This window comes from Bufo bufo, chromosome 7, assembly GCF_905171765.1.
Source record: "Bufo bufo chromosome 7, aBufBuf1.1, whole genome shotgun sequence".
NCBI classification, from domain to species: Eukaryota; Metazoa; Chordata; class Amphibia; order Anura; family Bufonidae; genus Bufo; species Bufo bufo.
In genome coordinates this window covers 124341543-124363138 of record NC_053395.1, presented here as the reverse complement: position 1 = coordinate 124363138, position 21596 = coordinate 124341543, and the positions used below count along the sequence as shown (strand labels likewise).

Here is a 21596-nt window from a genome sequence, read left to right as displayed (position 1 = left end):
CTACACATCAACTGAATCCCCCCAGCTCCCAGGGGCTATTCCACATCCCGGATACGACAGTGTCACGCTGTCTTGGGGTTGACTTGCCTGAAAGCAGAGAGCCACACCGGACCAGCACTCCTGTCCGCCCTGAACGCACAGGTGGATCAGTGGCTGACCCCGCACCAACTGGAGATCGGCAAAGTGGTGTGTGACAATGCAAGCAATTTGTTGGCGGCATTGAATTTGGGCAAGTTGTCACATGTGCCGTTCATGGCACATGTGTTGAATCTCATCGTACAACGATTTGTGTCTAAGTACCCAGGCTTACAGGACGTCCTCAAGCAGGCCAGGAAGGTGTGTGGCCATTTCAGGCGTCCCTACACGGCCATGGCGCACTTTTCAGATATCCAGTTGCGAAACAACATGCCAGTGAGGCGCTTGATTTGCGACAGGTGGTCAACACTCCTAATGTTCGACCGCCTGCTCCAACAAGAAAAAGCCGTCAACGAGTATTTGTATGACCGGGGTGCTAGGACAGCCTCTGCGGAGCTGGGAATTTTTTTGCCACATTACTGGACGCTCATGCGCAATGCCTGTAGGCTCATGCGTCCTTTTGAGGAGGTGACAAACCTAGTCAGTCACACCGAAGGCACCATCAGCGACCTCATCCAATTTGTTTTCTTCCTGGAGCGTGCCCTGCGAAGAGTGCTGGATCAGGCTGTAGATGAGCGTGAAGAGGAAGAGTTGTGGTCACCATCACCACCAGAAACAGCCTTGTCATCATCGCTTACTGGACCTGCGGCAACGCTGCAAGAGGTGTATGAGGAAGAGAAGTCAGAGGAGGAATGTGGCTTTGAGGAGGAGGAAGACCAACCACAGCAGGCATCCCAGGATGCTCGTTGTTGTCACCTATCTGGGACCCGTGGTGTTGTACGTGGCTGGGGTGAAGAACAGATCGTCAATGACATCAGTGAGGACGAGGAACGGGAAATGAGTAGCTCGGCATCCAACCTTGTGCAAATGGGTTCTTTCATGCTGTCATGTCTGTTGAGGGACCCTCGTATAAAAAGGCTGAAGGAGAACGACCTGTACTGGGTGGCCACGCTACTAGACCCCCGGTATAAGCAGAAAGTGGCGGAAATGTTACCAAATTACCGAAAGTCAGAAAGGATGCAGCAGTTCAAAACCAAACTAAAAAATATGCTTTACACAGCTTATAAGCGGGATGTCACAGCACAACGGGAATCTAACGGGGAAGAGGTGAAAGTAATCCTCCTCCTACCACGACCACGGCGGCAAGGACAGGACGCTTTACAGATGTGTTGTTGATGGAGGACATGCAGAGCTTTTTCAGTCCTACACATCGCCACAGCCCTTCGGGATTCAGCCTTAGAGAACGACTTTGTGATCGTTACCTTGTTGTGGTGAAGGGGCTTGCGTATCACAATGAAGCGATCATCAGCTCTATGAGTGTGTTGGCAATGTTGCCACACCCCAGATGATAAGGCCGTTGCTTCATTATGATCAGACGAAAAGCGATCAGCTGGATAATTTTTCATAGAAAAAACATTCATGTTTTTTTATTTTTTATTTTTTAAGTTGTATGGGTTTTTAATACATAAAATAAAAAAATCATAATAAAGTCTCTTAATAGTTTATTAGAAATAATGCAGACAATTTAAAAAATCCCCATCAATTCCAATACAAAGCAAGTACAAAGCTCAGAACTAAATTATTGCAGGATGTCGTAATGGTTCGTTAATTCGACAATGGTTAATCAATTCTACACACGTCCCCGGATAGGGGACTTAACAGGGATTAGGGTGTCACAGCACATTTCTCCGTGCACGCGCAGTGCCCCAACTTGGGAGTAAGAGGACTGACCAAGCTGCTTTTTCCATCTCTCCGGTTCCTAGTTTGGTCTGTCACTGTGAAGGCAGTCGAAGGTACCCGGCCTAAATTTTTTTTCACAAAAGGCAATCCCTGATATGGGATGTAACAGGGATTAAACTGATGAGAATAGTACTACAGAAAATACCACTCATATCGGGTGTGAAAGTAAATTGCACCGCGCAGACGCAGTGACCGTGGCGTGGATTCAAACAAAGAGGAGGGAGCCAGCGTTTTTTTAACCATCTCCCCGTTCGAAAAATCAATTTAATAAATGGACCCCAGATTGGGGACGTAACAGGGATTAAACTGATGAGAAGAGAGAACTACAGAAAATACCACTCATATCGGGTGTGAGTAAATTGCACGGCGCAGACGCAGTGACCGTGGATTCAAACAAAGGGGAGGGAGCCAGCGTTTTTTTTAACCATCTCCCCGCTCGAAAAATCAATTCAATTCACCTTTCGGGGACCCTTGGTGTTGTACGTGGCTGGGTGGAGGAAGAAACCTTCAATGACATCAACGGGACATGGCTAGCTTGGTATCCAACCTTGTGCAAACAGGGAGTTTGCGGTTGGGCAATTGGACTGTTTGCGGTTGTTTGCGGTGCATTAAAAGGGGAGTTTGGTCTGTCAATGTCTTTGAAGCGGGCGTAACCCTTACACTACCTGATCGATACAACATCATACCTGATCGTATACACACACTGGATGTTTTAAACCACGTTGTTTTAAAAAAATGTAGGATTGTTAGGTGATTTATGCCCTTTATGGATTAAAACCCAACTCTGCGTCAACTATGTCATTTTCCATGGGAGTTTTGCCATGGATCCCCCTCCGGCATGCCACAGTCCAGGTGTTAGTCCCCTTGAAACAACTTTTCCATCACTACTGTGGCTAGAAAGAGTCCCTGTGGGTTTTAAAATTCGCCTGCCTATTGAAGTCTATGGCGGTTCGCCCGGTTCGCGAACATTTGCAGAAATTCGCGTTCGCCATTCGCGAACTGAAAATTTTATGTTCACGACATCACTAGCAGCCTGGGGACTTCCTTTCTACAGTTGGTAAGGCCCCTGTGCAGCTAAACTGACTGAACAGGGAGTTTGTCCGCCATTTAGTCATTTTTTAATCCAACCTCTGTGGCCAGCAGGGGTTCCCAGACATTTGTCTTTTGACATTAGAATCCAGTAATGAAGTAACGGCAATAGTGCACTTTTTTTTTATAATGAAGCCAATTGAAAAATGTATGTTTTGTGTAAGAATTTAAATATTTAATGATTTCATAGATGTCAATTCTTAAAGTGGACTTGTCTTATGAAAGGTGTATTTTCAAGTAATTAAAAGGGTTGTGTCACCTCAGACTTGCTATTATATGCCCTCAACGTCCGATAGGTGCAGGTCCCACCTCTGCGACCTGCACCTATCTTTAGAAAGGAGCATGCGCGGCCACCCTCCATTCTTTCCTATGGCAGCGCCGAAAATAGCTATTTTCAGCAGTCCCATTGAAATGAATGGGAAGTGCACTGCGTAAGTGTGGCCAGCGCTCCATTCACTTCTATGGAGCTGATGGAAATAACTTGCTATTTTCAGCGCTCCAACAGGAATGAATTGAGGGCAGCCGCTCATGTGTGGTGCGTCCTCCTTCACTTTGCTGGTTCTGTTCAAAAGATAGGTGTGGGTCCAGGAGGTGGGAGCCGCATCTATCAGACATTAGGGGCATATCCTAGCGATATGCCCCCAATGTTTGAGGTGAGACAGCCCCTTTAATTTGGTGTGTATTTGATATTTTTCTTTTTTCTTTTTTTTTTTTTTTACATATCTACTGGAAAATAATGTGATCTGCGTTAAAAGCAGATTATGTCCTATACATTCTTGCAATTGTAGCATGCAGTAATATTTTAATGTAGGCCTTTTCTCGTTCACTACTCGGTGAGTGATACATACACTTCCACCATTGACTCAGCATTCTAGAACAAACCTGAACTATACCATTGGTAATTCGCAAAATAACTATGAAATCTGCTGACCCCATATATGACCCCGACATCTCCCTTTTGTTTTCAAAACCCTAAAAGCGGATTTTGTCTAAGCGTTAACTAAAGAAAGAAAATTCTCCAATAAAGCGTGACAGACTGTGCGAATGAATTGTGTAGGTCTCTTTTGCTGAGTACACAAATTTAGGATTTACACAACTAGCTTGCTGAGTCCGTCCCCGGTCCTACATAGAAGGATATAAGGGATTCCTCACACCCTGTCAAAGCGTCCACTGACAGCTACACAACCAAGATGGGAAAGGTAATGTAGAATTCTATCCCACTTTACTTAGGTGATAATCATGTAAGGGATACACAGGAACTTTCTCATGTAGAAATGCTACTGATTAAATGTATTTGGATGAGCAATGCTATAATGTCTATGCCACATCCTAAATTTTTAGAGTTTAATAATAAAGCCAAAAAATACTAGAATGTGAATGGCTGGTATATCGTGCACAGACATACTTTACAGGAATATCAAATACTGTACATCTTGTGAGAATCAACAGCAACTTTCAGTATCAGTACCATTAGATTATTCTGAATATAATGTGCAACTATCAATTTCCTCAATGTTACTATGATTATCTAATTTCAGATCATCTTCTACGAGGACAGGAACTTTCAGGGCCGCTCCTATGAGTGCAGCTCTGACTGTTCTGATCTTCAATCTTTTTTCAAGCGCTGCAACTCCATTCGTGTGGAGAATGGTAACTGGATGCTGTATGAGCACCCCAACTATACTGGACACCAGTACTTTCTGAGGAGAGGAGAATATCCTGACTTCCAGCAGTGGCTAGGCTTCAATGACTCCATCAGGTCTTGCCGTATCATCCCTCAGGTACATCTCCTTTCATTCAGTCCATTTTAAGAAACATACAGTACAAGCATTCTCAAGTCAATCTTATGCATCTTTATAACAATTGTGCTTTTCATGCACAATGCCCAACAAATTTCTATACATTACACGTATTTGCATAAACCTACCTTGTTATGCATACTTAACAATTTTTACAGTTGATATTATTTGACTACTTTTTTTAGCGGCTTAACGTGAACTTTTCAGTTGATTTCTGCTGCCCTGTCTAGGAGAGGGAGAAAAGCTGAGCTCTGGGATATATAGGTTTATATGATTTGAAGCAGGATTTCTGAGTAAAATCCAGGTAAATCCAGAAAGTTCTCCTTGGAGAGATAGTACGAGTCCTGATAACCCCACCCACAAAGGATAAATGACAGCTTTTTGGGTACATGCACTGATACAAGAGAGCTGTCAATCACTGTCAGTGGGTGAGGTAATCAGGACTCTTATTATCTCCTAGGAGTCTTGTCAGTAATTACTCTCATATCATATCCCTCCCTCAGATAGGACCACAGAAAACATCTGTCTGTTTCACTTACCGTCCTGTGCCATGCAAAACTGTATTGCTCTCTGTTAATATACAGTGATAAATAATATTGTTGCTTAAGGGACCACTGTATGTTAATTGGTTTCGGGATGACCAATGATTATTGAAACCATCGTAACTTGAGATGTCAGGGTCCAGCACAGTACATGGTGTACAAGATAAATAAAATGGAGCCGTTCTCACCAGACATTCAAAGAAATAGCTCATCCTGGCCCAGACAGAGGTAGTGCAGGACATGTAGTTCCACACTGTACGATCACTGTATGCTGACTGTAGGATCCATTTTAGGAGATACGTATTCATTAAAAGTTAAGTTTTAAATACAACACTACACCATTCAATAATTACCCTCTGAGCACAGCATTAATTTCTGGTGATTCATCCTCCATTTTATTTTTTTAGAGGTTTTTTCAAGGAGCTTAGTTCCACATGGTACTATAAATATGAGCTACTAGACAACCAGAGAAATGTTAATTGGTTGGATCTGAGTCTGAGGTATTGCATGATGAGTCTAGTCAGTGGTGTGCCTAGGGTGTTTGGCACCCAGGGCGGGTCCTTTCTCTGGCCCCCCCCCCCCCCCTCAATATTTAAAAAAAATTGTACAGATGTGTGCCCCCTCACAGTAGTTATGCTCACATTGTGCCCTCTCACAGTAGTTATGCCCTCTTTGTGCTCCTTTCACATTTGTAATGCCCTCTTTGTGCCCCCTTCAAAGTAATAATCCCCATTGTGCCCACTTCACAGTAATACTCCCCATTGTGCCCCTTCATAGTAATAATACCCATTGTGCCCCCTTCATAGTAATAATCCCCATTGTGCCCCCTTCATAGTAATAATCCCCATTGTGCCCCTTTATAGTAATAATCCCCATTGTGCCCCCTTCATAGTAATAATCCCCATTGTGCCCCCTCTATAGTAATAATGCCCATTGTGCCCCCTTCACAGTAATAATGCCCATTGTGCACCCTTAATAGTAGTAATGCCCACTGTGCTAGTAATGCCCTCTGTGCCCCCTCCTTAGTAGAAATCCCCATTGTGCCCCCTTCACAGTAATAATGCCCACTGTGCCTGCTTCACAGTAATAATGCCCTCTGTGCCCCCTTCAAAGTAATAATGCCCATTGTGCTCCATTCACAGTAATAATGCCCTCTGTGCCCCCTTCATTGTAGTAATGCCCTCTGCCTCTGTGAGCCCTCCATAGTAGAAATGCCCATTGTACTCCCTTCACCTTAGTAATGCCCTCTGTGCCCCCTCCATAGTAGTAATGCTCTCTGTGCCCCCTCCATAGTACTAAAGTCGTCTGTGCCCCCTCCATAGTAATAAAGTCCTCTGTGCCCCCTCCATAGTAATAAAGCCCTCTGTACCTCCTCTATATTAAAAACAAACCCCAAAAAAAGGACACAGTAACTACTCACCTTGTCCCGTTCCTGGATCTCACATACAGTACAGACCAAAAGTTTGGACACACCTTCTCATTCAAAGAGTTTTCTTTATTTTCATGACTATGAAAATTGTAGATTCACACTGAAGGCATCAAAACTATGAATTAACACATGTGGAATTATATACATAACAAACAAGTGTGAAACAACGGAAAATATGTCATATTCTAGGTTCTTCAAAGTAGCCACCTTTTGCTTTGATTACTGCTTTGCACACTCTTGGCATTCTCTTGATGAGCTTCAAGAGGTAGTCCCCTGAAATGGTTTTCACTTCACAGGTGTGCCCTGTCAGGTTTAATAAGTGGGATTTCTTGCCTTATAAATGGGGTTGGGACCATCAGTTGCGTTGAGGAGAAGTCAGGTGGATACACAGCTGATAGTCCTACTGAATAGACTGTTAGAATTTGTATTATGGCAAGAAAAAAGCAGCTAAGTAAAGAAAAACGAGTGGCCATCATTACTTTAAGAAATGAAGGTCAGTCAGTCAGCCGAAAAATTGGGAAAACTTTGAAAGTAAGGGCTATTTGACCATGAAGGAGAGTGATGGGGTGCTGCGCCAGATGACCTGGCCTCCACAGTCACCGGACCTGAACCCACTCGAGATGGTTTGGGGTGAGCTGGACCGCAGAGTGAAGGCAAAAGGGCCAACAAGTGCTAAGCATCGCTGGGAACTCATTCAAGACTGTTGGAAGACCATTTCAGGGGACTACCTCTTGAAGCTCATCAAGAGAATGCCAAGAGTGTGCAAAGCAGTAATCAAAGCAAAAGGTGGCTACTTTGAAGAACCTAGAATATGACATATTTTCCGTTGTTTCACACTTGTTTGTTATGTATATAATTCCACATGTGTTAATTCATAGTTTTGATGCCTTCATAGTCATGAAAATAAAGAAAACTCTTTGAATGAGAAGGTGTGTCCAAACTTTTGGTCTGTACTGTATCTCTCTTCCCTGCAGGCACAGATCGCTCTGCAGCACTGTGTGGGCGGAGCTTATGCAGATTTCCAGGCTCCAGGCTCTGCCCACACATGCTGGCAGCGCGATCTGTGTCTGCAAGCTGAATGATAGAGTGGGGAAAAGTCTTCCTGCTTCACCATTCTGTGTGCCACCGGCCTGAAGGAAGGGAGGAGCACTGGGAGCTGAGCGGTGAGGGACAGGACCCAGCTCCCTGCGCTCCAGCAATGAGCGCTTCCATCTGTAATGATAGAAGCGCTAATTGCTTCTGGCACCCTCCTGAGAGGCGGCACCCGGGGCGGACCGCCCCCCAGGCCCCCCCCCCCTTAGTACACCACTAAGTCTAGTTTCAACTTTCGATGGTCCAGAAAAAACATTGTAAGTTGAAAATATCGTATACCGAGGCCATTGTATCATGAGGGATCACTGTAATTTTGTATAATTTATGTTTTTATGATTCATTTGAATATTTACAATAACACATATTCTTTGCTTTTCTAGCAATGTGGTTCCTACAGAATAAGGATCTATGAAAGGGAAGACTTCAGAGGGGAGAGTATCGAATTTGTAGATGACTGCCCCTCAGTCTACGACCGTTTTAAGAATCATGACATCTACTCTTGCATTGTCAATGATGGCCACTGGGTTTTTTATGAGCTGCCCAACTACAAGGGACGCCAGTTTTACTTGAGACCAGGTGAATACAGAAGACATACTGACTGGGGCTCTGTTAATGCCAGGGTAGGCTCCTTCAGACATGTCAGGGAAAATTATTAAATTAGATAAAAATTCAAAGGCCAATAAACCACTCATCATTGAAAGAGTTTGTCTGGCATTTTTTGGTTTATTGTTTCATAGGTATATGAAAAAATTATGATAAATATATGTTATGATGGCCCTCCATGCCCACTGCTGCACTATCCATGGCAGACATGGGCAATGCATCAGTCACCTGGCCGCAGTTTCTGGTGATCCATTGGTCCGGACCCACTGGTCCTCCTCTGCCCACAAGCAGTGGACCCAGACAGTTTGCCCGGCCACTGTAAAGGTATTCTGTTCCATTTGTCTGCCTGTGTACTGACCTCTGTGTGATTCCTGACTCTGATTCTCCACTGCCTGTTTTTAGTGATGACCGACATATTGACAATATTGATACGATTATTGGCTTATCACAAGTAAAAGAAGGGGAAAGGTTCCCTGAAATCTGTTTGGAGGAAATACCCAGTCCAGACATTAAGCTATGCATGCTAAATATCAGCAGTGCTGACACACAACAATATTAGCTTCACTATCTAATGTAGATTGCCTATGCACTAATGGGACTCCAATAACTATTTGGCAGACAATCATTTTGAAAGACCCACACAACCTCCACTAATGCAGATATAACTATTGAGTGGATCACTATCCTCAGTGTTACACAGGGGCGTAGCTAAAGGCTCATGGGCCCTCGTGCAAGAGTTCAGCTTGGGCCCCCCTTCCCTCAGTGCTTTGTGGCCAGGGGCAGGGAAGCACATAGCCTTCATGCTGCCTGAGGCATAAATTGAATCGGCACCCCCGCCTCATGCCAAATACTTGACCTAACCCCTTCCCTCCAGTCAGAGGTCTAACTTGAACAACATGCACTTTCTATAATACTGGTGTCTTCATACGCGGCACAAGGGTCGTTGGGCCCCCTCAAGCTCCTGGGCCCGGTAGCAACTGCTACCTCTGCACCCCCTATAGCTACGCCCCTGGTGTTACAGCAGAGGCGTGGCACATCCACCCAGCGAATACAGGAATGAGTAAATTAACTATTGCACCACACAGTAGCATCTCTCTTTGTAATGAATTGCTTCAAGTAACGATTAATACAGAGAACTGGTGATAACTAGCACTGATTCATTGAACATATGCTATCAGCCAGTGTTTCTGTTATTAAGGACATGTATGCAATCGATATACCAACTATACTTATGTTGCAAAAGAAATTGAATGTCTGAGATCACTTGGATATATCAACTAACTATATGAATATACATCTGGCGACATTTCCTATTTAAACTGACATACTTTTAAACCGATATACGGCCCATGGGATCATTTCATGTGGCCCCCGGCTCCCAGAGCATATAGTCGAAATGCTAATGACCGCTTCCAATATGGAAGTGGTCATTAGCATGCAGAAGGCACAGAAAGGTGAGAACAGCGCTGCGTTGGCTGTACTCACCTTCCCTGGTCTTCTTCCAAGCCCTGCTCTGTGTCCTAACACATACAGTATCAGGACGTAGAGCACGTAGGCGCACACTATGACCTGACACTGTGCGCCATCAGGTCCAAAATGGGCTCAAGTCTTTTTGAAGTCTTGCAGTGGGCCAATCCACAATAGATACATTACACAAATAGCATCCACTTACATGTTACAAACATACGGTAATGGTTTTAGAAGTGCTTTGTCTTGAAACTTTTTTTTAACAAAATATGACATCTGTCTTATAATGGCACAAAAGAAAGGTGCAAGGTGTCCCATGAAAACTAATATCAAATACATGTAAGCTGGCTCAGACATTAATTAGTTATTTGCCACTATATAGGCCCATTGGAACATTGGCCTGGTAAGGAAGGGGGTCAACAGCAAATTTCTAAATCACTTCATTTAAAACTCCACCTGAAAAAAACTATAAAGTGATGGCTACTAGGGGTCTCACTTCCACCAAATTTACAGTCCACTGTTGTCAGGTAAGATCCATGCCTAGTAACAGAGACACAGAACATGGTTTACATGAAGTGGGGGCGTGTCAGAGCATCTGAGCTTCTGAGACTGATAATATAACTGCTTCTACATTCCTTCTGAAGATCACAGGAGCGTCCTGTGTATCTGTAAGTCTGATTTCCCCCTTCTTATCTGCTCTTTGAGCTCCAGAGCTGAAAACAAAGTTGGAAGTAAGTGAAAGGACATCACAGCAGTACAGTGCTAGCAGATTCCACAGAAGCGAGATGCCTCCTGCATGTGAGAGAAATGCATCAAGCTGTGCAGCTAAAGAGGGGAATAATTAGCCTGAAAAAGACATTAGAGAATCCCAAAAAAGACCTGTTCCTTCACATTTATAATTGTACAAAGAAGCATAGCCATTATGCACACTTTTTTTTAATACTCTGGTATGATATAAGGTCAAAATGTGATGTCTAAGGCTACTCTCACACTAGCGTTTAAGTTTTCCGGTATTGAGTTCTGTCATAGGGTCTCAATACCGGAAAAAAAATGCTTACGTTTAGTCCCCATTCATTGTCAATGGGGACAAAACTGAACTGAACAGAACTGAATGCTCTAAAATGCATTCCGTTACGTTTAGTTGTGTTCCCAGACCGTAGAGCAAACTGCAACATGCTGTGGTTTGCTTTCCGTCCTGGGATGCGGAGCAAGACTGATCCGGCATGACCCCCAATGCAAGTCAATGGGGTACGATCCGTTTTCTCTGCCACAATCTGCCACAATAGAAAACTGATTCATCCCCCGTTAACTTTCAATGGAGTTCATGACGGATCCGTCTTGGCAATGTTAAAGATAATAAAACCATATCCGTACATAACGGATGCAGATGGTTGTATTATCAGTAACGGAAACGTTTTTGCTGAACCCTGCCGGATCCAGCAAAAACTCTAGTGTGAAAGTAGCCTAAGACAGGTTAAACTTGATATACTGTATATAGTTTTTTTCCCCAATCTAAATAACTATGTAGCTAATTGATTGCCTTGGACAAAAACGTTACTTTTTTTTACGCTGTTCATAGATGGACAGTCTTTAAGAACACAGTTTTATAATTTAGCGCTATATATATATATTTATATATATATATATATATTCAAAAGGATGAGCCAGCACTCCAGACGTAAGGTGAAAAGAACATAATAATATGTGCTCTTAGCACATATTATTGATCAAAAATATGTCGGGCCCACCTACCAGACGACAAGGTAGCTTCTTATCAGATGGGACCTACTTTAACAAGGAGTGTCCAGCTCCATTGTTACTCTGATTAAAAACACCAAGGGGTGGGGGATGGAGTAACAATGGAGCTGGACACTCAGTGTTAGAGTAGGTCCCATCTGATAAGAAGCTATCTTGTCGTCTGGTAGGTGGGCCCGACATATTTTTGATCAATAATATGTGCTAAGAGCTTCTTCACTGCTTATTAGCAAGTATTGGCGTCATGTATTTGACCCTGTTCACACATTCACCTGTTCACTCAATCTTAGTGCATTTAGTGGTGTGCTGCTACTTTATTTGTTTGCTATATATATATATATATATATATATATATAAAGAAAGTAAAATAGCAGCACTCTCTAGGTTGCCAGGTGCAAATCCCACTTAAATTCCTGGACCAGGAACAGTAGAACAAAATCGGTAAAATGAGGGCAGCACTCCGGTCTTGTGGTGAAAAAAGGTGGATTTTATTATATATATACACTCACCTAAAGAATTATTAGGAACACCATACTAATACGGTGTTGGACCCCCTTTTGCCTTCAGAACTGCCTTAATTCTACGTGGAATTGATTCAACAAGGTGCTGATAGCATTCTTTAGAAATGTTGGCCCATATTGATAGGATAGCATCTTGCAGTTGATGGAGATTTGAGGGATGCACATCCAGGGCACGAAGCTCCTGTTCCACCACATCCCAAAGATGCTCTATTGGGTTGAGATCTGGTGACTGTGGGGGCCATTTTAGTACAGTGAACTCATTGTCATGTTCAAGAAACCAATTTGAAATGATTCGAGCTTTGTGACATGGTGCATAATCCTGCTGGAAGTAGCCATCAGAGGATGGATACATGTTCTCATTCTGTTTCCGCCAAATTCGGACTCTACCATTTGAATGTCTCAACAGAAATCGAGACTCATCAGACCAGGCAACATTTTTCCAGTCTTCAACAGTCCAATTTTGGTGAGCTTGTGCAAATTGTAGCCTCTTTTTCCTATTTGTAGTGGAGATGAGTGGTACCCGGTGGGGTCTTCTGCTGTAGTAGCCCATCCGCCTCAAGGTTGTGCGTGTTGTGGCTTCACAAATGCTTTGCTGCATACCTCGGTTGTAACGAGTGGTTATTTCAGTCAACGTTGCTCTTCTATCAGCTTGAATCAGTCGGCCCATTCTCCTCTGACCTCTAGCATCCACAAGGCATTTTTGCCCACAGGACTGCCACATACTGGATGTTTTTCCCTTTTCACACCATTCTTTGTAAACCCTAGAAATGGTTGTGCGTGAAAATCCCAGTAACTGAGCAGATTTTGAAATACTCAGACCGGCCCGTCTGGCACCAACAACTATGCCACGCTCAAAATTGCTTAAATCACCTTTCTTTCCCATTCTGACATTCAGTTTGGACTTCAGGAGATTGTCTTGACCAGGACTACACCCCTAAATGCATTGAAGCAACTGCCATGTGATTGGTTGACTAGATAATTGCATTAATGAGAAATAGAACAGGTGTTCCTAATAATTCTTTAGGTGAGTATATATATACATACACTGTATATTATCCCCTTGGGAGCGCTGTAAAAACTTACCTTGGCTGAGTTCTGCAGTCGTGTTGTTGAAGGTTTATTTCTATATATTTCAAATACCTCTTCAACAGGGAAGCTGTTCTATTAAAGAATTAGTCATATAACACATCAGTGACGTTTTATCCACACAAAAAGACACAGTACACAGGTACTAAAAGCACAGAAAATTATATACAGAATCACAATTATTTTTTAAGAATGCAAGGAAAAGACAAGCAGACAAACATTACAATTAAAAAGCATCAATAACAGTGAAGTTAATAACCTATAAAACATAGTAAAAGTAACAAATAACCTATCCACTATGCATCTTCAAGTAAAAAAGCATCATTGTGAGATGGATTCTACACATTCATTTAAAGACCTGATTTCCAGATCGCTATCATATTAATGGCCCCTCTCCATTCTGCAACATGCAAGGTGTAACTGAACCCCATAAGCATTATAGTAATTGTACATTCAGAGACACATATTGTATTGCCAGATACATAAAGGTGATGCCGTACATTTAATAATTCCAGTTCAGTACAGCATTCTTACCATTAGCATGCCTGCAAAGGAGGATAAAATCATAGCTTCTCTTTCCATCCGATTTGGGTATTTATGTTGGTTTAATGTCAATTTACTAAACAAGAAAGAAATACAATTGAACTAGTGATAGTCAAAGAGCTCTTAAATCAAAGTTAGAATGACATAATTTAATTATGCAAATGCTCAAATTCACCGAGGACAGTGACTAGCTGCAGCGCTCACATGCCGTATTTCAGCACATCGCCACTGCCACAGAGAACAATGGCGCAGAAAAGGATGTGTACAAGGTTTTTTATATTAAGCCATTTTAGGGCTTGTCTGAGATTTTTTTTATTATCTCGGACATCCATTTTAAAGGGATTTTCTCTGAGTAGTATATTAATGACCTCTAGGGATGAGTGAACTTGTGTTTCCAAGTTCGGCCTAAAAGGTTCGGGTTATCTAAGAATTCCATTATGGATTCCGCTACCATGTACTATAAGTTATGGTCCGTAGTAGCGGAATCCATAACAGAATTCTTAGATAACCTGAACCTTTTAGGCCGAACTTAAAAACACAAGTTCGCTCAACACTAATGACCTCTCCTCAAAATAGGTCATCACTATCTGATTGGTGGAAGTCTGAAACCCTGCACCTCCACTGATCAGCTGCTTGAAGATGCTGAGGCGTTTCAGTGAGCACTGTGGCCTCCACACAGCCACAAAGCACAGTGCCATACATTAACCCCTTAAGGACTCAGCCCTATTTCACCTTAAGGACATGGCCATTTTTTGCATATCTGACCAGTGTCACTTTAAGTGCTGATAACTTTAAAACACTTTTTCTTACCCAGGCCGTTCTGAGATTGTTTTTTCGTCACATATTGTACTTCATGACACTGCTAAAATTGGTCAAGAAAGTAAATTTTTTTGCATAAAAAAATACCAAATTTACAAAAAATTTGGAAAAATTTTCAAATTTCCAAGTTTCAATTTCTCTACTTCTATAATACATAGTAATACCTCCAAAAATAGTTATTACTTTACAGTCCCCATATGTCTACTTCATGTTTGGATCATTCCAGTTGTTTTTTCCAGTTACAAAGCTAGGGTTAACAGCCAAACCAAACTAAATATTTATGGCCCTGATTCAGTAGTTTACAGAAACACCCCATATTCGGTCGTAAACCGCTGTACGGGCACACGGCAGGGCGCAGAAGGAAAGGAGTCCAGGTCCAGGTTTTGCTGGACTGGTTTTTTTGACACCATGTCCCATTTGAAGCCCGCCTGATGCACCCCTAGAGTAGAAACTCCATAAAAGTGACCCCATCTAAGAAACTACACCTCTCAAGGTATTCAAAACTGATTTGACAAACGCCGTTAACCCTTTAGGTGTTCCACAAGAATTAATGGAAAATAGAGATACAATTTCAAAATTTCACTTTTTTGGCAGATTTTCAATTTTAATATTTTTTTTCCAGTTACAAAGCAAGGGTTAACACCCAAACCAAACTCAATATTTATGGCCCTGATTCTGTAGTTTACAGAAACACCCCTATGTGTTTGTAAACAGCTGTACGGGCACACGGAAGGGTGCAGAAGGAAAGGAATGCCATACGGTTTTTGGAAGGTAGATTTTGCTGGACTGTTTTTTTTTACACCATGTCCCATTTGAAGCCCCCCTGATGCACCCCTAGAGTAGAAACTCCCAAAAAATGGTGCCATTTTAGAAACTACGGGATAGGGTGGCAGTATTGTTGGTACTAGTTTAGGGTACATATGATTTTTGGTTGCTCTATATTACACTTTTTGTGAGGCAAGATAACAAGAAATAGCTGTTTTGGCACCGTTTTTATTTTTTGTTATTTACAACATTCATCTGACAGGTTATATCATGTGATTTTTTGATAGACCAGGTTGTCACGGATGCGGCGATACCTAATATGTATACTTTTTTTTATTTATGAAAGTTTTACACAATGATTTCATTTTTGAAGCAAAAATCATGTTTTAGTGTTTCCATAGTCTGAGAGCCATAATTATTTCAGTTTTTGGGAGATTACCTTGGGTAGGGTATGATTTTTGCGGGATGAGATGACGGTTTTATTGACACTATTTTGGGGTGCATGTGACTTTTTGATCGCTTGCTATTACACTTTTTATGATTTAAGGTGACAAAAAATGGTTTATTTAGCACAGTTTTTCTTTTAAATGTTTTACGGTGTTCATCTGAGGGGTTAGGTCATGTGATATTTTTATAGAGCCGGTCGATACGAATGCGGCGATACCAAATATGTATACTTTTCTTTATTTATGTAAGTTTTACACAATAACAGCTTTTAAAAAAAAAAAAAAGATGTTTTAGTGTCTCCATATTCTGAGCCATAGTTTTTTTATTTTTTGGGCAATTGTCTCAGGTAGGGGCTCATTTTTTGCGGGATTAGGTGACGGTTAGATTGGTACTATTTTAGTGGGAAAACGCCTTTTTGATCGCTTGCTGTTGTACTTTTTGTGATGTAAGGTGACAAAAAAATTGTTTATTTAGCACAGTTTTTATTTTTTACGGTGTTCATCTGAGGGGTTAGGTCATGTGATATTTTTATAGAGCCGGTCGATACGGATGCGGCGATACCTAATATGTATACTTTTTTTTTTCCCCTATTTTGTACCAATTTTTTTTAACTTTATTTGGGGAAAATTAAGTTTTTGTTTATTTTTACTTGAAACATTTAATTTTTGGGGGGGGAAAACTTTATTTTTTAAACTTTTTTTTTCACTTTTCTTTTTGTCCCACTTTGGGACTTGAACTTTTGGGGGTCTAATCCTTTACAATGCATTCCAGGGGGCTGGATCTCACAGGCTCTTCACCGGAAGGCAGCGCGATGCCTTCCTTAGACATCGCGCTGCCTTCCATGACATCGGGTCCCCCCCACGGCCCCATAGGGACCAGATGGCACCGCCGACCACCGCCGCCGCACAATAAAAAGCCTCAAACCGCAGGTCTGAATTGGGGGGGGGGCGTCACGGGACCCCCCCGGGCATTTAGCCTAGGTGCCTGCTCAATGATTTGAGCAGGCACCAGGTTCCGATCACCGCCCGCCGGGCGGCGGTGATCGGAACTATACATGACGTCATGGGTTCTTAAGGACTCGGGATCCATGCTGTACCAGTACGTCATGGGTCCCTAAGGGGTTAAATAGCAGGACCCCTGCAGCTCCCCTAGAATGACTGGAGCGGCGGTCACACACGCACACGACGTTCCATGTGTGACCGGCCATTGAGATGCGTCATAGGGTCTCAATTCCGGAAAGAATGCTTCCGTTTTGTCCCCATTCATTGTCAATTGGGACAAAACATAACTAAACAGAACGTAATGCTCCAAAATGTCTTCCATTCGTTCTCATACCAGAGAGCAAACCGCAGCATGCTGTGGTTTGCTTTCCGTCCTGAGATGCGGAGCAAAACGGATCCATCATGACTCACAATGCAAGTCAATAGGGACATATCAGTTTTCTCTGACATAATCTGACACAATAGAAAGCGGATCTGTTCCCCTTTGACTGTCAGTGGAGTTTATAACGGATCCGTCTTGGCAATGTTACAGATAATACAACCAGAATCGTTCATAACGGATGCAGACGGTTGTATTATAAGTAACGGAAGCGTTTTTGCTTAACCCTGCCGGATCCAGAAAAAACGCTAGTGTGAAAGTAGCCTTAGTCAATTTGTAAAGTGCGACAGATTTATTAATGACGTGTCAGCGACATTTTTGCACAAAAAAAGGTGTAATATAAGCCATCCCTGGGCTGGCTAAAATGGGTTTTCTAGTTTTCATCTACATCCTTTAAAAAATGGATTTATGAAGTTAGCTATACGTTTGTAATGTATTTCTTTTATCTTAGTTGCTTTTACCTTCCGTTCCGTTCTAGGCTGTGGTAATATGATCATGTCCATGCAGCTTCTCTTATTTCCATGTGAGTGTCAAAGCAGCAACAGTGATAGGTGCAGTGATAGGGGAGTGACTATGTAACAAGCTGGTGGGAGGAGCTATAAACTAGCAGGGCATTGTTAGGGGCAGTGATAGGGGAGTGTCTATGTAACTAGCTGGTGGGAGGAGCTATAAACTAGCAGTGCATTGTTAGGGGCAGTGATAGGGGAGTGTCTATGTAACTAGCTGGTGGGAGGAGCTATAAACTAGCAGGGCATTGTTAGGGGCAGTGATAGGGGAGTGTCTATGTAACTAGCTGGTGAGAGGAGCTATAAACTAGCAGGGCATTGTTAGGGGCAGTGATAGGGGAGTGCCTATGTAACTAGCTGGTGGGAGGAGCTATAAACTAGCAGGGCGTTGTTAGGGGCAGTGATAGGCGAGTGTCTATGTAACTAGCTGGCTGAGGGGAGCTAAGAACCAGCTGAACATTGTTAGAGGCAGTGATAGGTGAGTGTCTATGTAACTGGGTGGGAGGAGCTATAAACTAGCTGGGTGTTGTTAGAGGCAGTAAGGGGAGTGTCTACGTAACTAGCTGGTGGGAGGAGCTAAAAATTAGCTAAGCGTTCTTAGGGGCAGTGATAGGGGAGTGTCTATATAACTGGGTGGGAGGAGCTATAAACTAGCTGGGTGTTGTTAGGGGCAGTGATAGGGGAGTGTCTATGTAACTAGCTGGTGGGAGGAGCTATAAACTAGCAGGGCATTGTTAGGGGCAGTGATAGGGTAGTGTCTATATAACTAGCTGGTGGGAGGAGCTATAAACTAGCAGGGTGTTGTTAGGGGCAGTGATAGGGGAGTGACTATGTAACAAGCTGGTGGGAGGAGCTATAAACTAGCAGGGCAGTGATAGGGTAGTGTCTATGTAACTAGATGGTGGGAGGAGCTATAAACTAGCAGGGCGTTGTTAGGGGCCGTGATAGGGTAGTGTCTATGTAACTAGCTGGTGGGAGGAGCTATAAACTAGCAGGACGTTGTTAGGGGCAGTGATAGGGTAGTGTCAATGTAACTTGCTGGTGGGAGGAGCTATAAACTAGCAGGGCATTGTTAGGGGCAGTGATAGGGTAGTGTCTATGTAACTAGCTGATGGGACGAGCTATAAACTAGCAGGGCATTGTTAGGGGCAGTGATAGGGGAGTGACAATTGTAACAAGCTAGTGGGAGGAGCTATAAACTAGCAGGGCATTGTTAGGGGGAGTGATAGGGTAGTGTCTATGTAACAAGCTGGTGGGAGGAGTTTTAAACTAGCTGGGTGTTGTTAGGGGCAGTGATAGGGGAGTGTCTATGTAACTAGCTGGTGAGAGGAGCTATAAACTAGCTGGGCATTGTTAGGGGCAGTGATAGGGGAGTGTCTATGTAACTAGCTGGGAGGGAGGAGCTATAAACTAGCAGGGCGTTGTTAGGGGCAGTGATAGGCGAGTGTCTATGTAACTAGCTGGCTGGGGGGAGCTAAGAACCAGCTGAACATTGTTAGAGGCAGTGATAGGTGAGTATCTATGTAACTGGGTGGGAGGAGCTATAAACTAGCTGGGTGTTGTTAGAGGCAGTGATAGGGGAGTGTCTATGTAACTAGCTGGTGGGAGGAGCTAAATATTAGCTAAGCGTTCTTAGGGGCAGTGATAGGGGAGTGTCTATATAACTGGGTGGGAGGAGCTATAAAATAGCTGGGTGTTGTTAGGGGCAGTGATAGGGGAGTGTCTATGTAACTAGCTGGGTGGGAGGAGATATAAACTAGCTGGGAATTGCAACTACAAAGTAAGCAACTACATGAGCATATCTGCTAAAAACTTCTAGCAAGGTGTGATGATTCTGTCACACGACATGCACTAGTTATATTTGGTGCATCTTCTGACACTATGTCGTCTAGGTTTATACTTTTTAACCTGTTTCCGACCTCCCCATGTAAATTTACATTAGTGGTCGGGCATTTAAAAATGGTGTCCACTGGCGAGCGGAGTAGGCGCCATGACAATAATTTTGATTGCATACATTCAATCCCTCAGATGCCGTGGTCAAATGTCACCATGGTATCTGGGAAGTTAAAGACCGGGAGTGCGCATTCCCCGCTGTGTACCGACCCCTCCCCTGTAAAAGATCAGGGGAGCCGGATGTAGTGTGCAGCAGCCTCTGTATTCAGGAGTGATACAGGGCTGCCGCATATTAGTTTCCATGGAGTCGCTACCTGTGGCAGGGCTCCATAGGAACTTAGTGTAATTCTCATAAACTCCAATGATAATGCATTGGAGTCTATGAGAAAAGCAATATAATAAATGCTTCTTATAGTTCCCTAGGGCAGTGGTCAGCAACCCGTGGCTCTGGAGCCGCATGCGGCTCTTTTGAACCTTTGCCGCGGCTCTGGCATGGGCATGAGCAGTGTGTGTGCGGCATGAGGTGTGTGTGTGCGGCGGCGGCGGGGCAGGCACTGTGCGGCAGCGGCTGGGCAGGCACTGAGATGAGCGCTTCCATTGTGGAAGCGAAGAGCTCATCTCCATAGTGATCTGTTTGCATCGCCGTCCTCAGGACAGCGATACAAACAGAAGGCTGTGCGGATGAGCAGGGCAGGGAGGTGTGTCCCTTTCCTGTTCCTCTGATAGGCTGCCGGCACTACTAGGCCGGCAGCCTATCAGAGGCCGGCGTAGGCGGCGCGATGACTTCATCGCGCCACCTAAGCCGTACAGCGCTGGAGTCGGGACACAGGCCGGAAGAGGCCTGCATCGCATCGCTCCAAAGAGGTAAGTATAAGTGTTAATTATTAATTTTTTTAACTGGCAGTCTGGCACATAATAGTATTATACTGGCACATGATTGGGGAATTTGGGGGGGCCCCTGGAATTACTGGCACATTATTGGGGGGGGGGGATCTGGTATTACTACTGGCACATGATTGGGGGGGGGTCTGGTATTACTACTGGCACATGATTGGGGGGGTCTGGTATTACTACTGGCACATGATTGGGGGGGTCTGGTATTACTACTGGCACATGATTGGGGAGGTCTGGTATTACTGGCACATGATTGGAGGGGGGTCTGGTATTACTGGCACATGATTGGAGGGGGGTCTGGTATTACTGGCACATGATTGGAGGGGGGTCTGGTATTACTGGCACATGATTGGAGGGGGGTTTGGTATTACTGGCACATGATTGGAGGGGGGTTTAGTATTACTGGCACATGATTGGAGGGGGGTCTGGTATTACTGGCACATGATTGGGGGGTCTGGTATTACTGGCACATGATTGGAGGGGGGTCTGGTATTACTGGCACATGATTGGGGGGGTCTGGTATTACTGGCACATGATTGGGGGTAGTCTGGTAAAGGTAAATTAAATATTTTAATTAGCTATTAATTTGCAAAAATATATTTTACATTGTTAAGTGAAAAAGTCCTTTTTTTCTTCAGATTGACAGCTGACTGCACGATCCTGTATATAGCATTAAGGTAAGAAACAATATATGCAGTGTTATATTTGTTTTAAATGTTGCAATGGTTTTGCGGCTCCCAGTTTTTTTTTTTCCTTCGGAAACAGGTCCAAGTGGCTCTTTATGTCTTAAAGGTTGCAGACCCCTGCCCTAGGGGAACCATAAAAAAGTGTGAAAATAAAGAAAAAAGTTTTTAAAAAATATAAAAATTAAAATTGCCCCCTTTCCTCAAAATTAAAATAAAAAAACATAAATAATAATTTTAAAAAAATGGACATAGCCGTGTTTGAATATGCCGTTTATCCCATATAGCAAACGGCAAAGTGGCTGATTTGCTGTTTTCAGTGCTTCACCTTCCACAATTTTTTTTTATAAAAACTGATCAAAAGGTCAATACACATAAATTAAATGAAAAGTACAGATTACCCCGCAA

At 43.3% G+C, this 21596-nt stretch overlaps 2 protein-coding genes across 2 annotated transcripts in view; one reads left to right on the top strand and one right to left on the bottom strand.

Annotated features, from left to right (window-relative positions):
- Positions 1 to 21596, bottom strand: part of C7H2orf80 (chromosome 7 C2orf80 homolog) — a 58160-nt gene that overhangs the window by 32969 nt on the left and 3595 nt on the right. The window contains exons 4-5 of the mRNA XM_040441478.1: positions 13793 to 13877; positions 13256 to 13333 (exon numbers count right to left, since the gene is read on the bottom strand). Of these exons, the coding sequence (XP_040297412.1) occupies positions 13256 to 13333; positions 13793 to 13877 (163 nt within the window). The remainder of the gene's footprint in view (positions 1 to 13255; positions 13334 to 13792; positions 13878 to 21596) is intronic.
- On the top strand, positions 4155 to 8482 carry LOC121007651 (gamma-crystallin 1-like). Its single transcript, XM_040439737.1, has 3 exons — positions 4155 to 4163; positions 4503 to 4745; positions 8207 to 8482. The coding sequence occupies exons 1-3, from the start codon at positions 4155 to 4157 to the stop codon at positions 8480 to 8482; spliced, it is 528 nt and encodes a 175-aa protein (XP_040295671.1).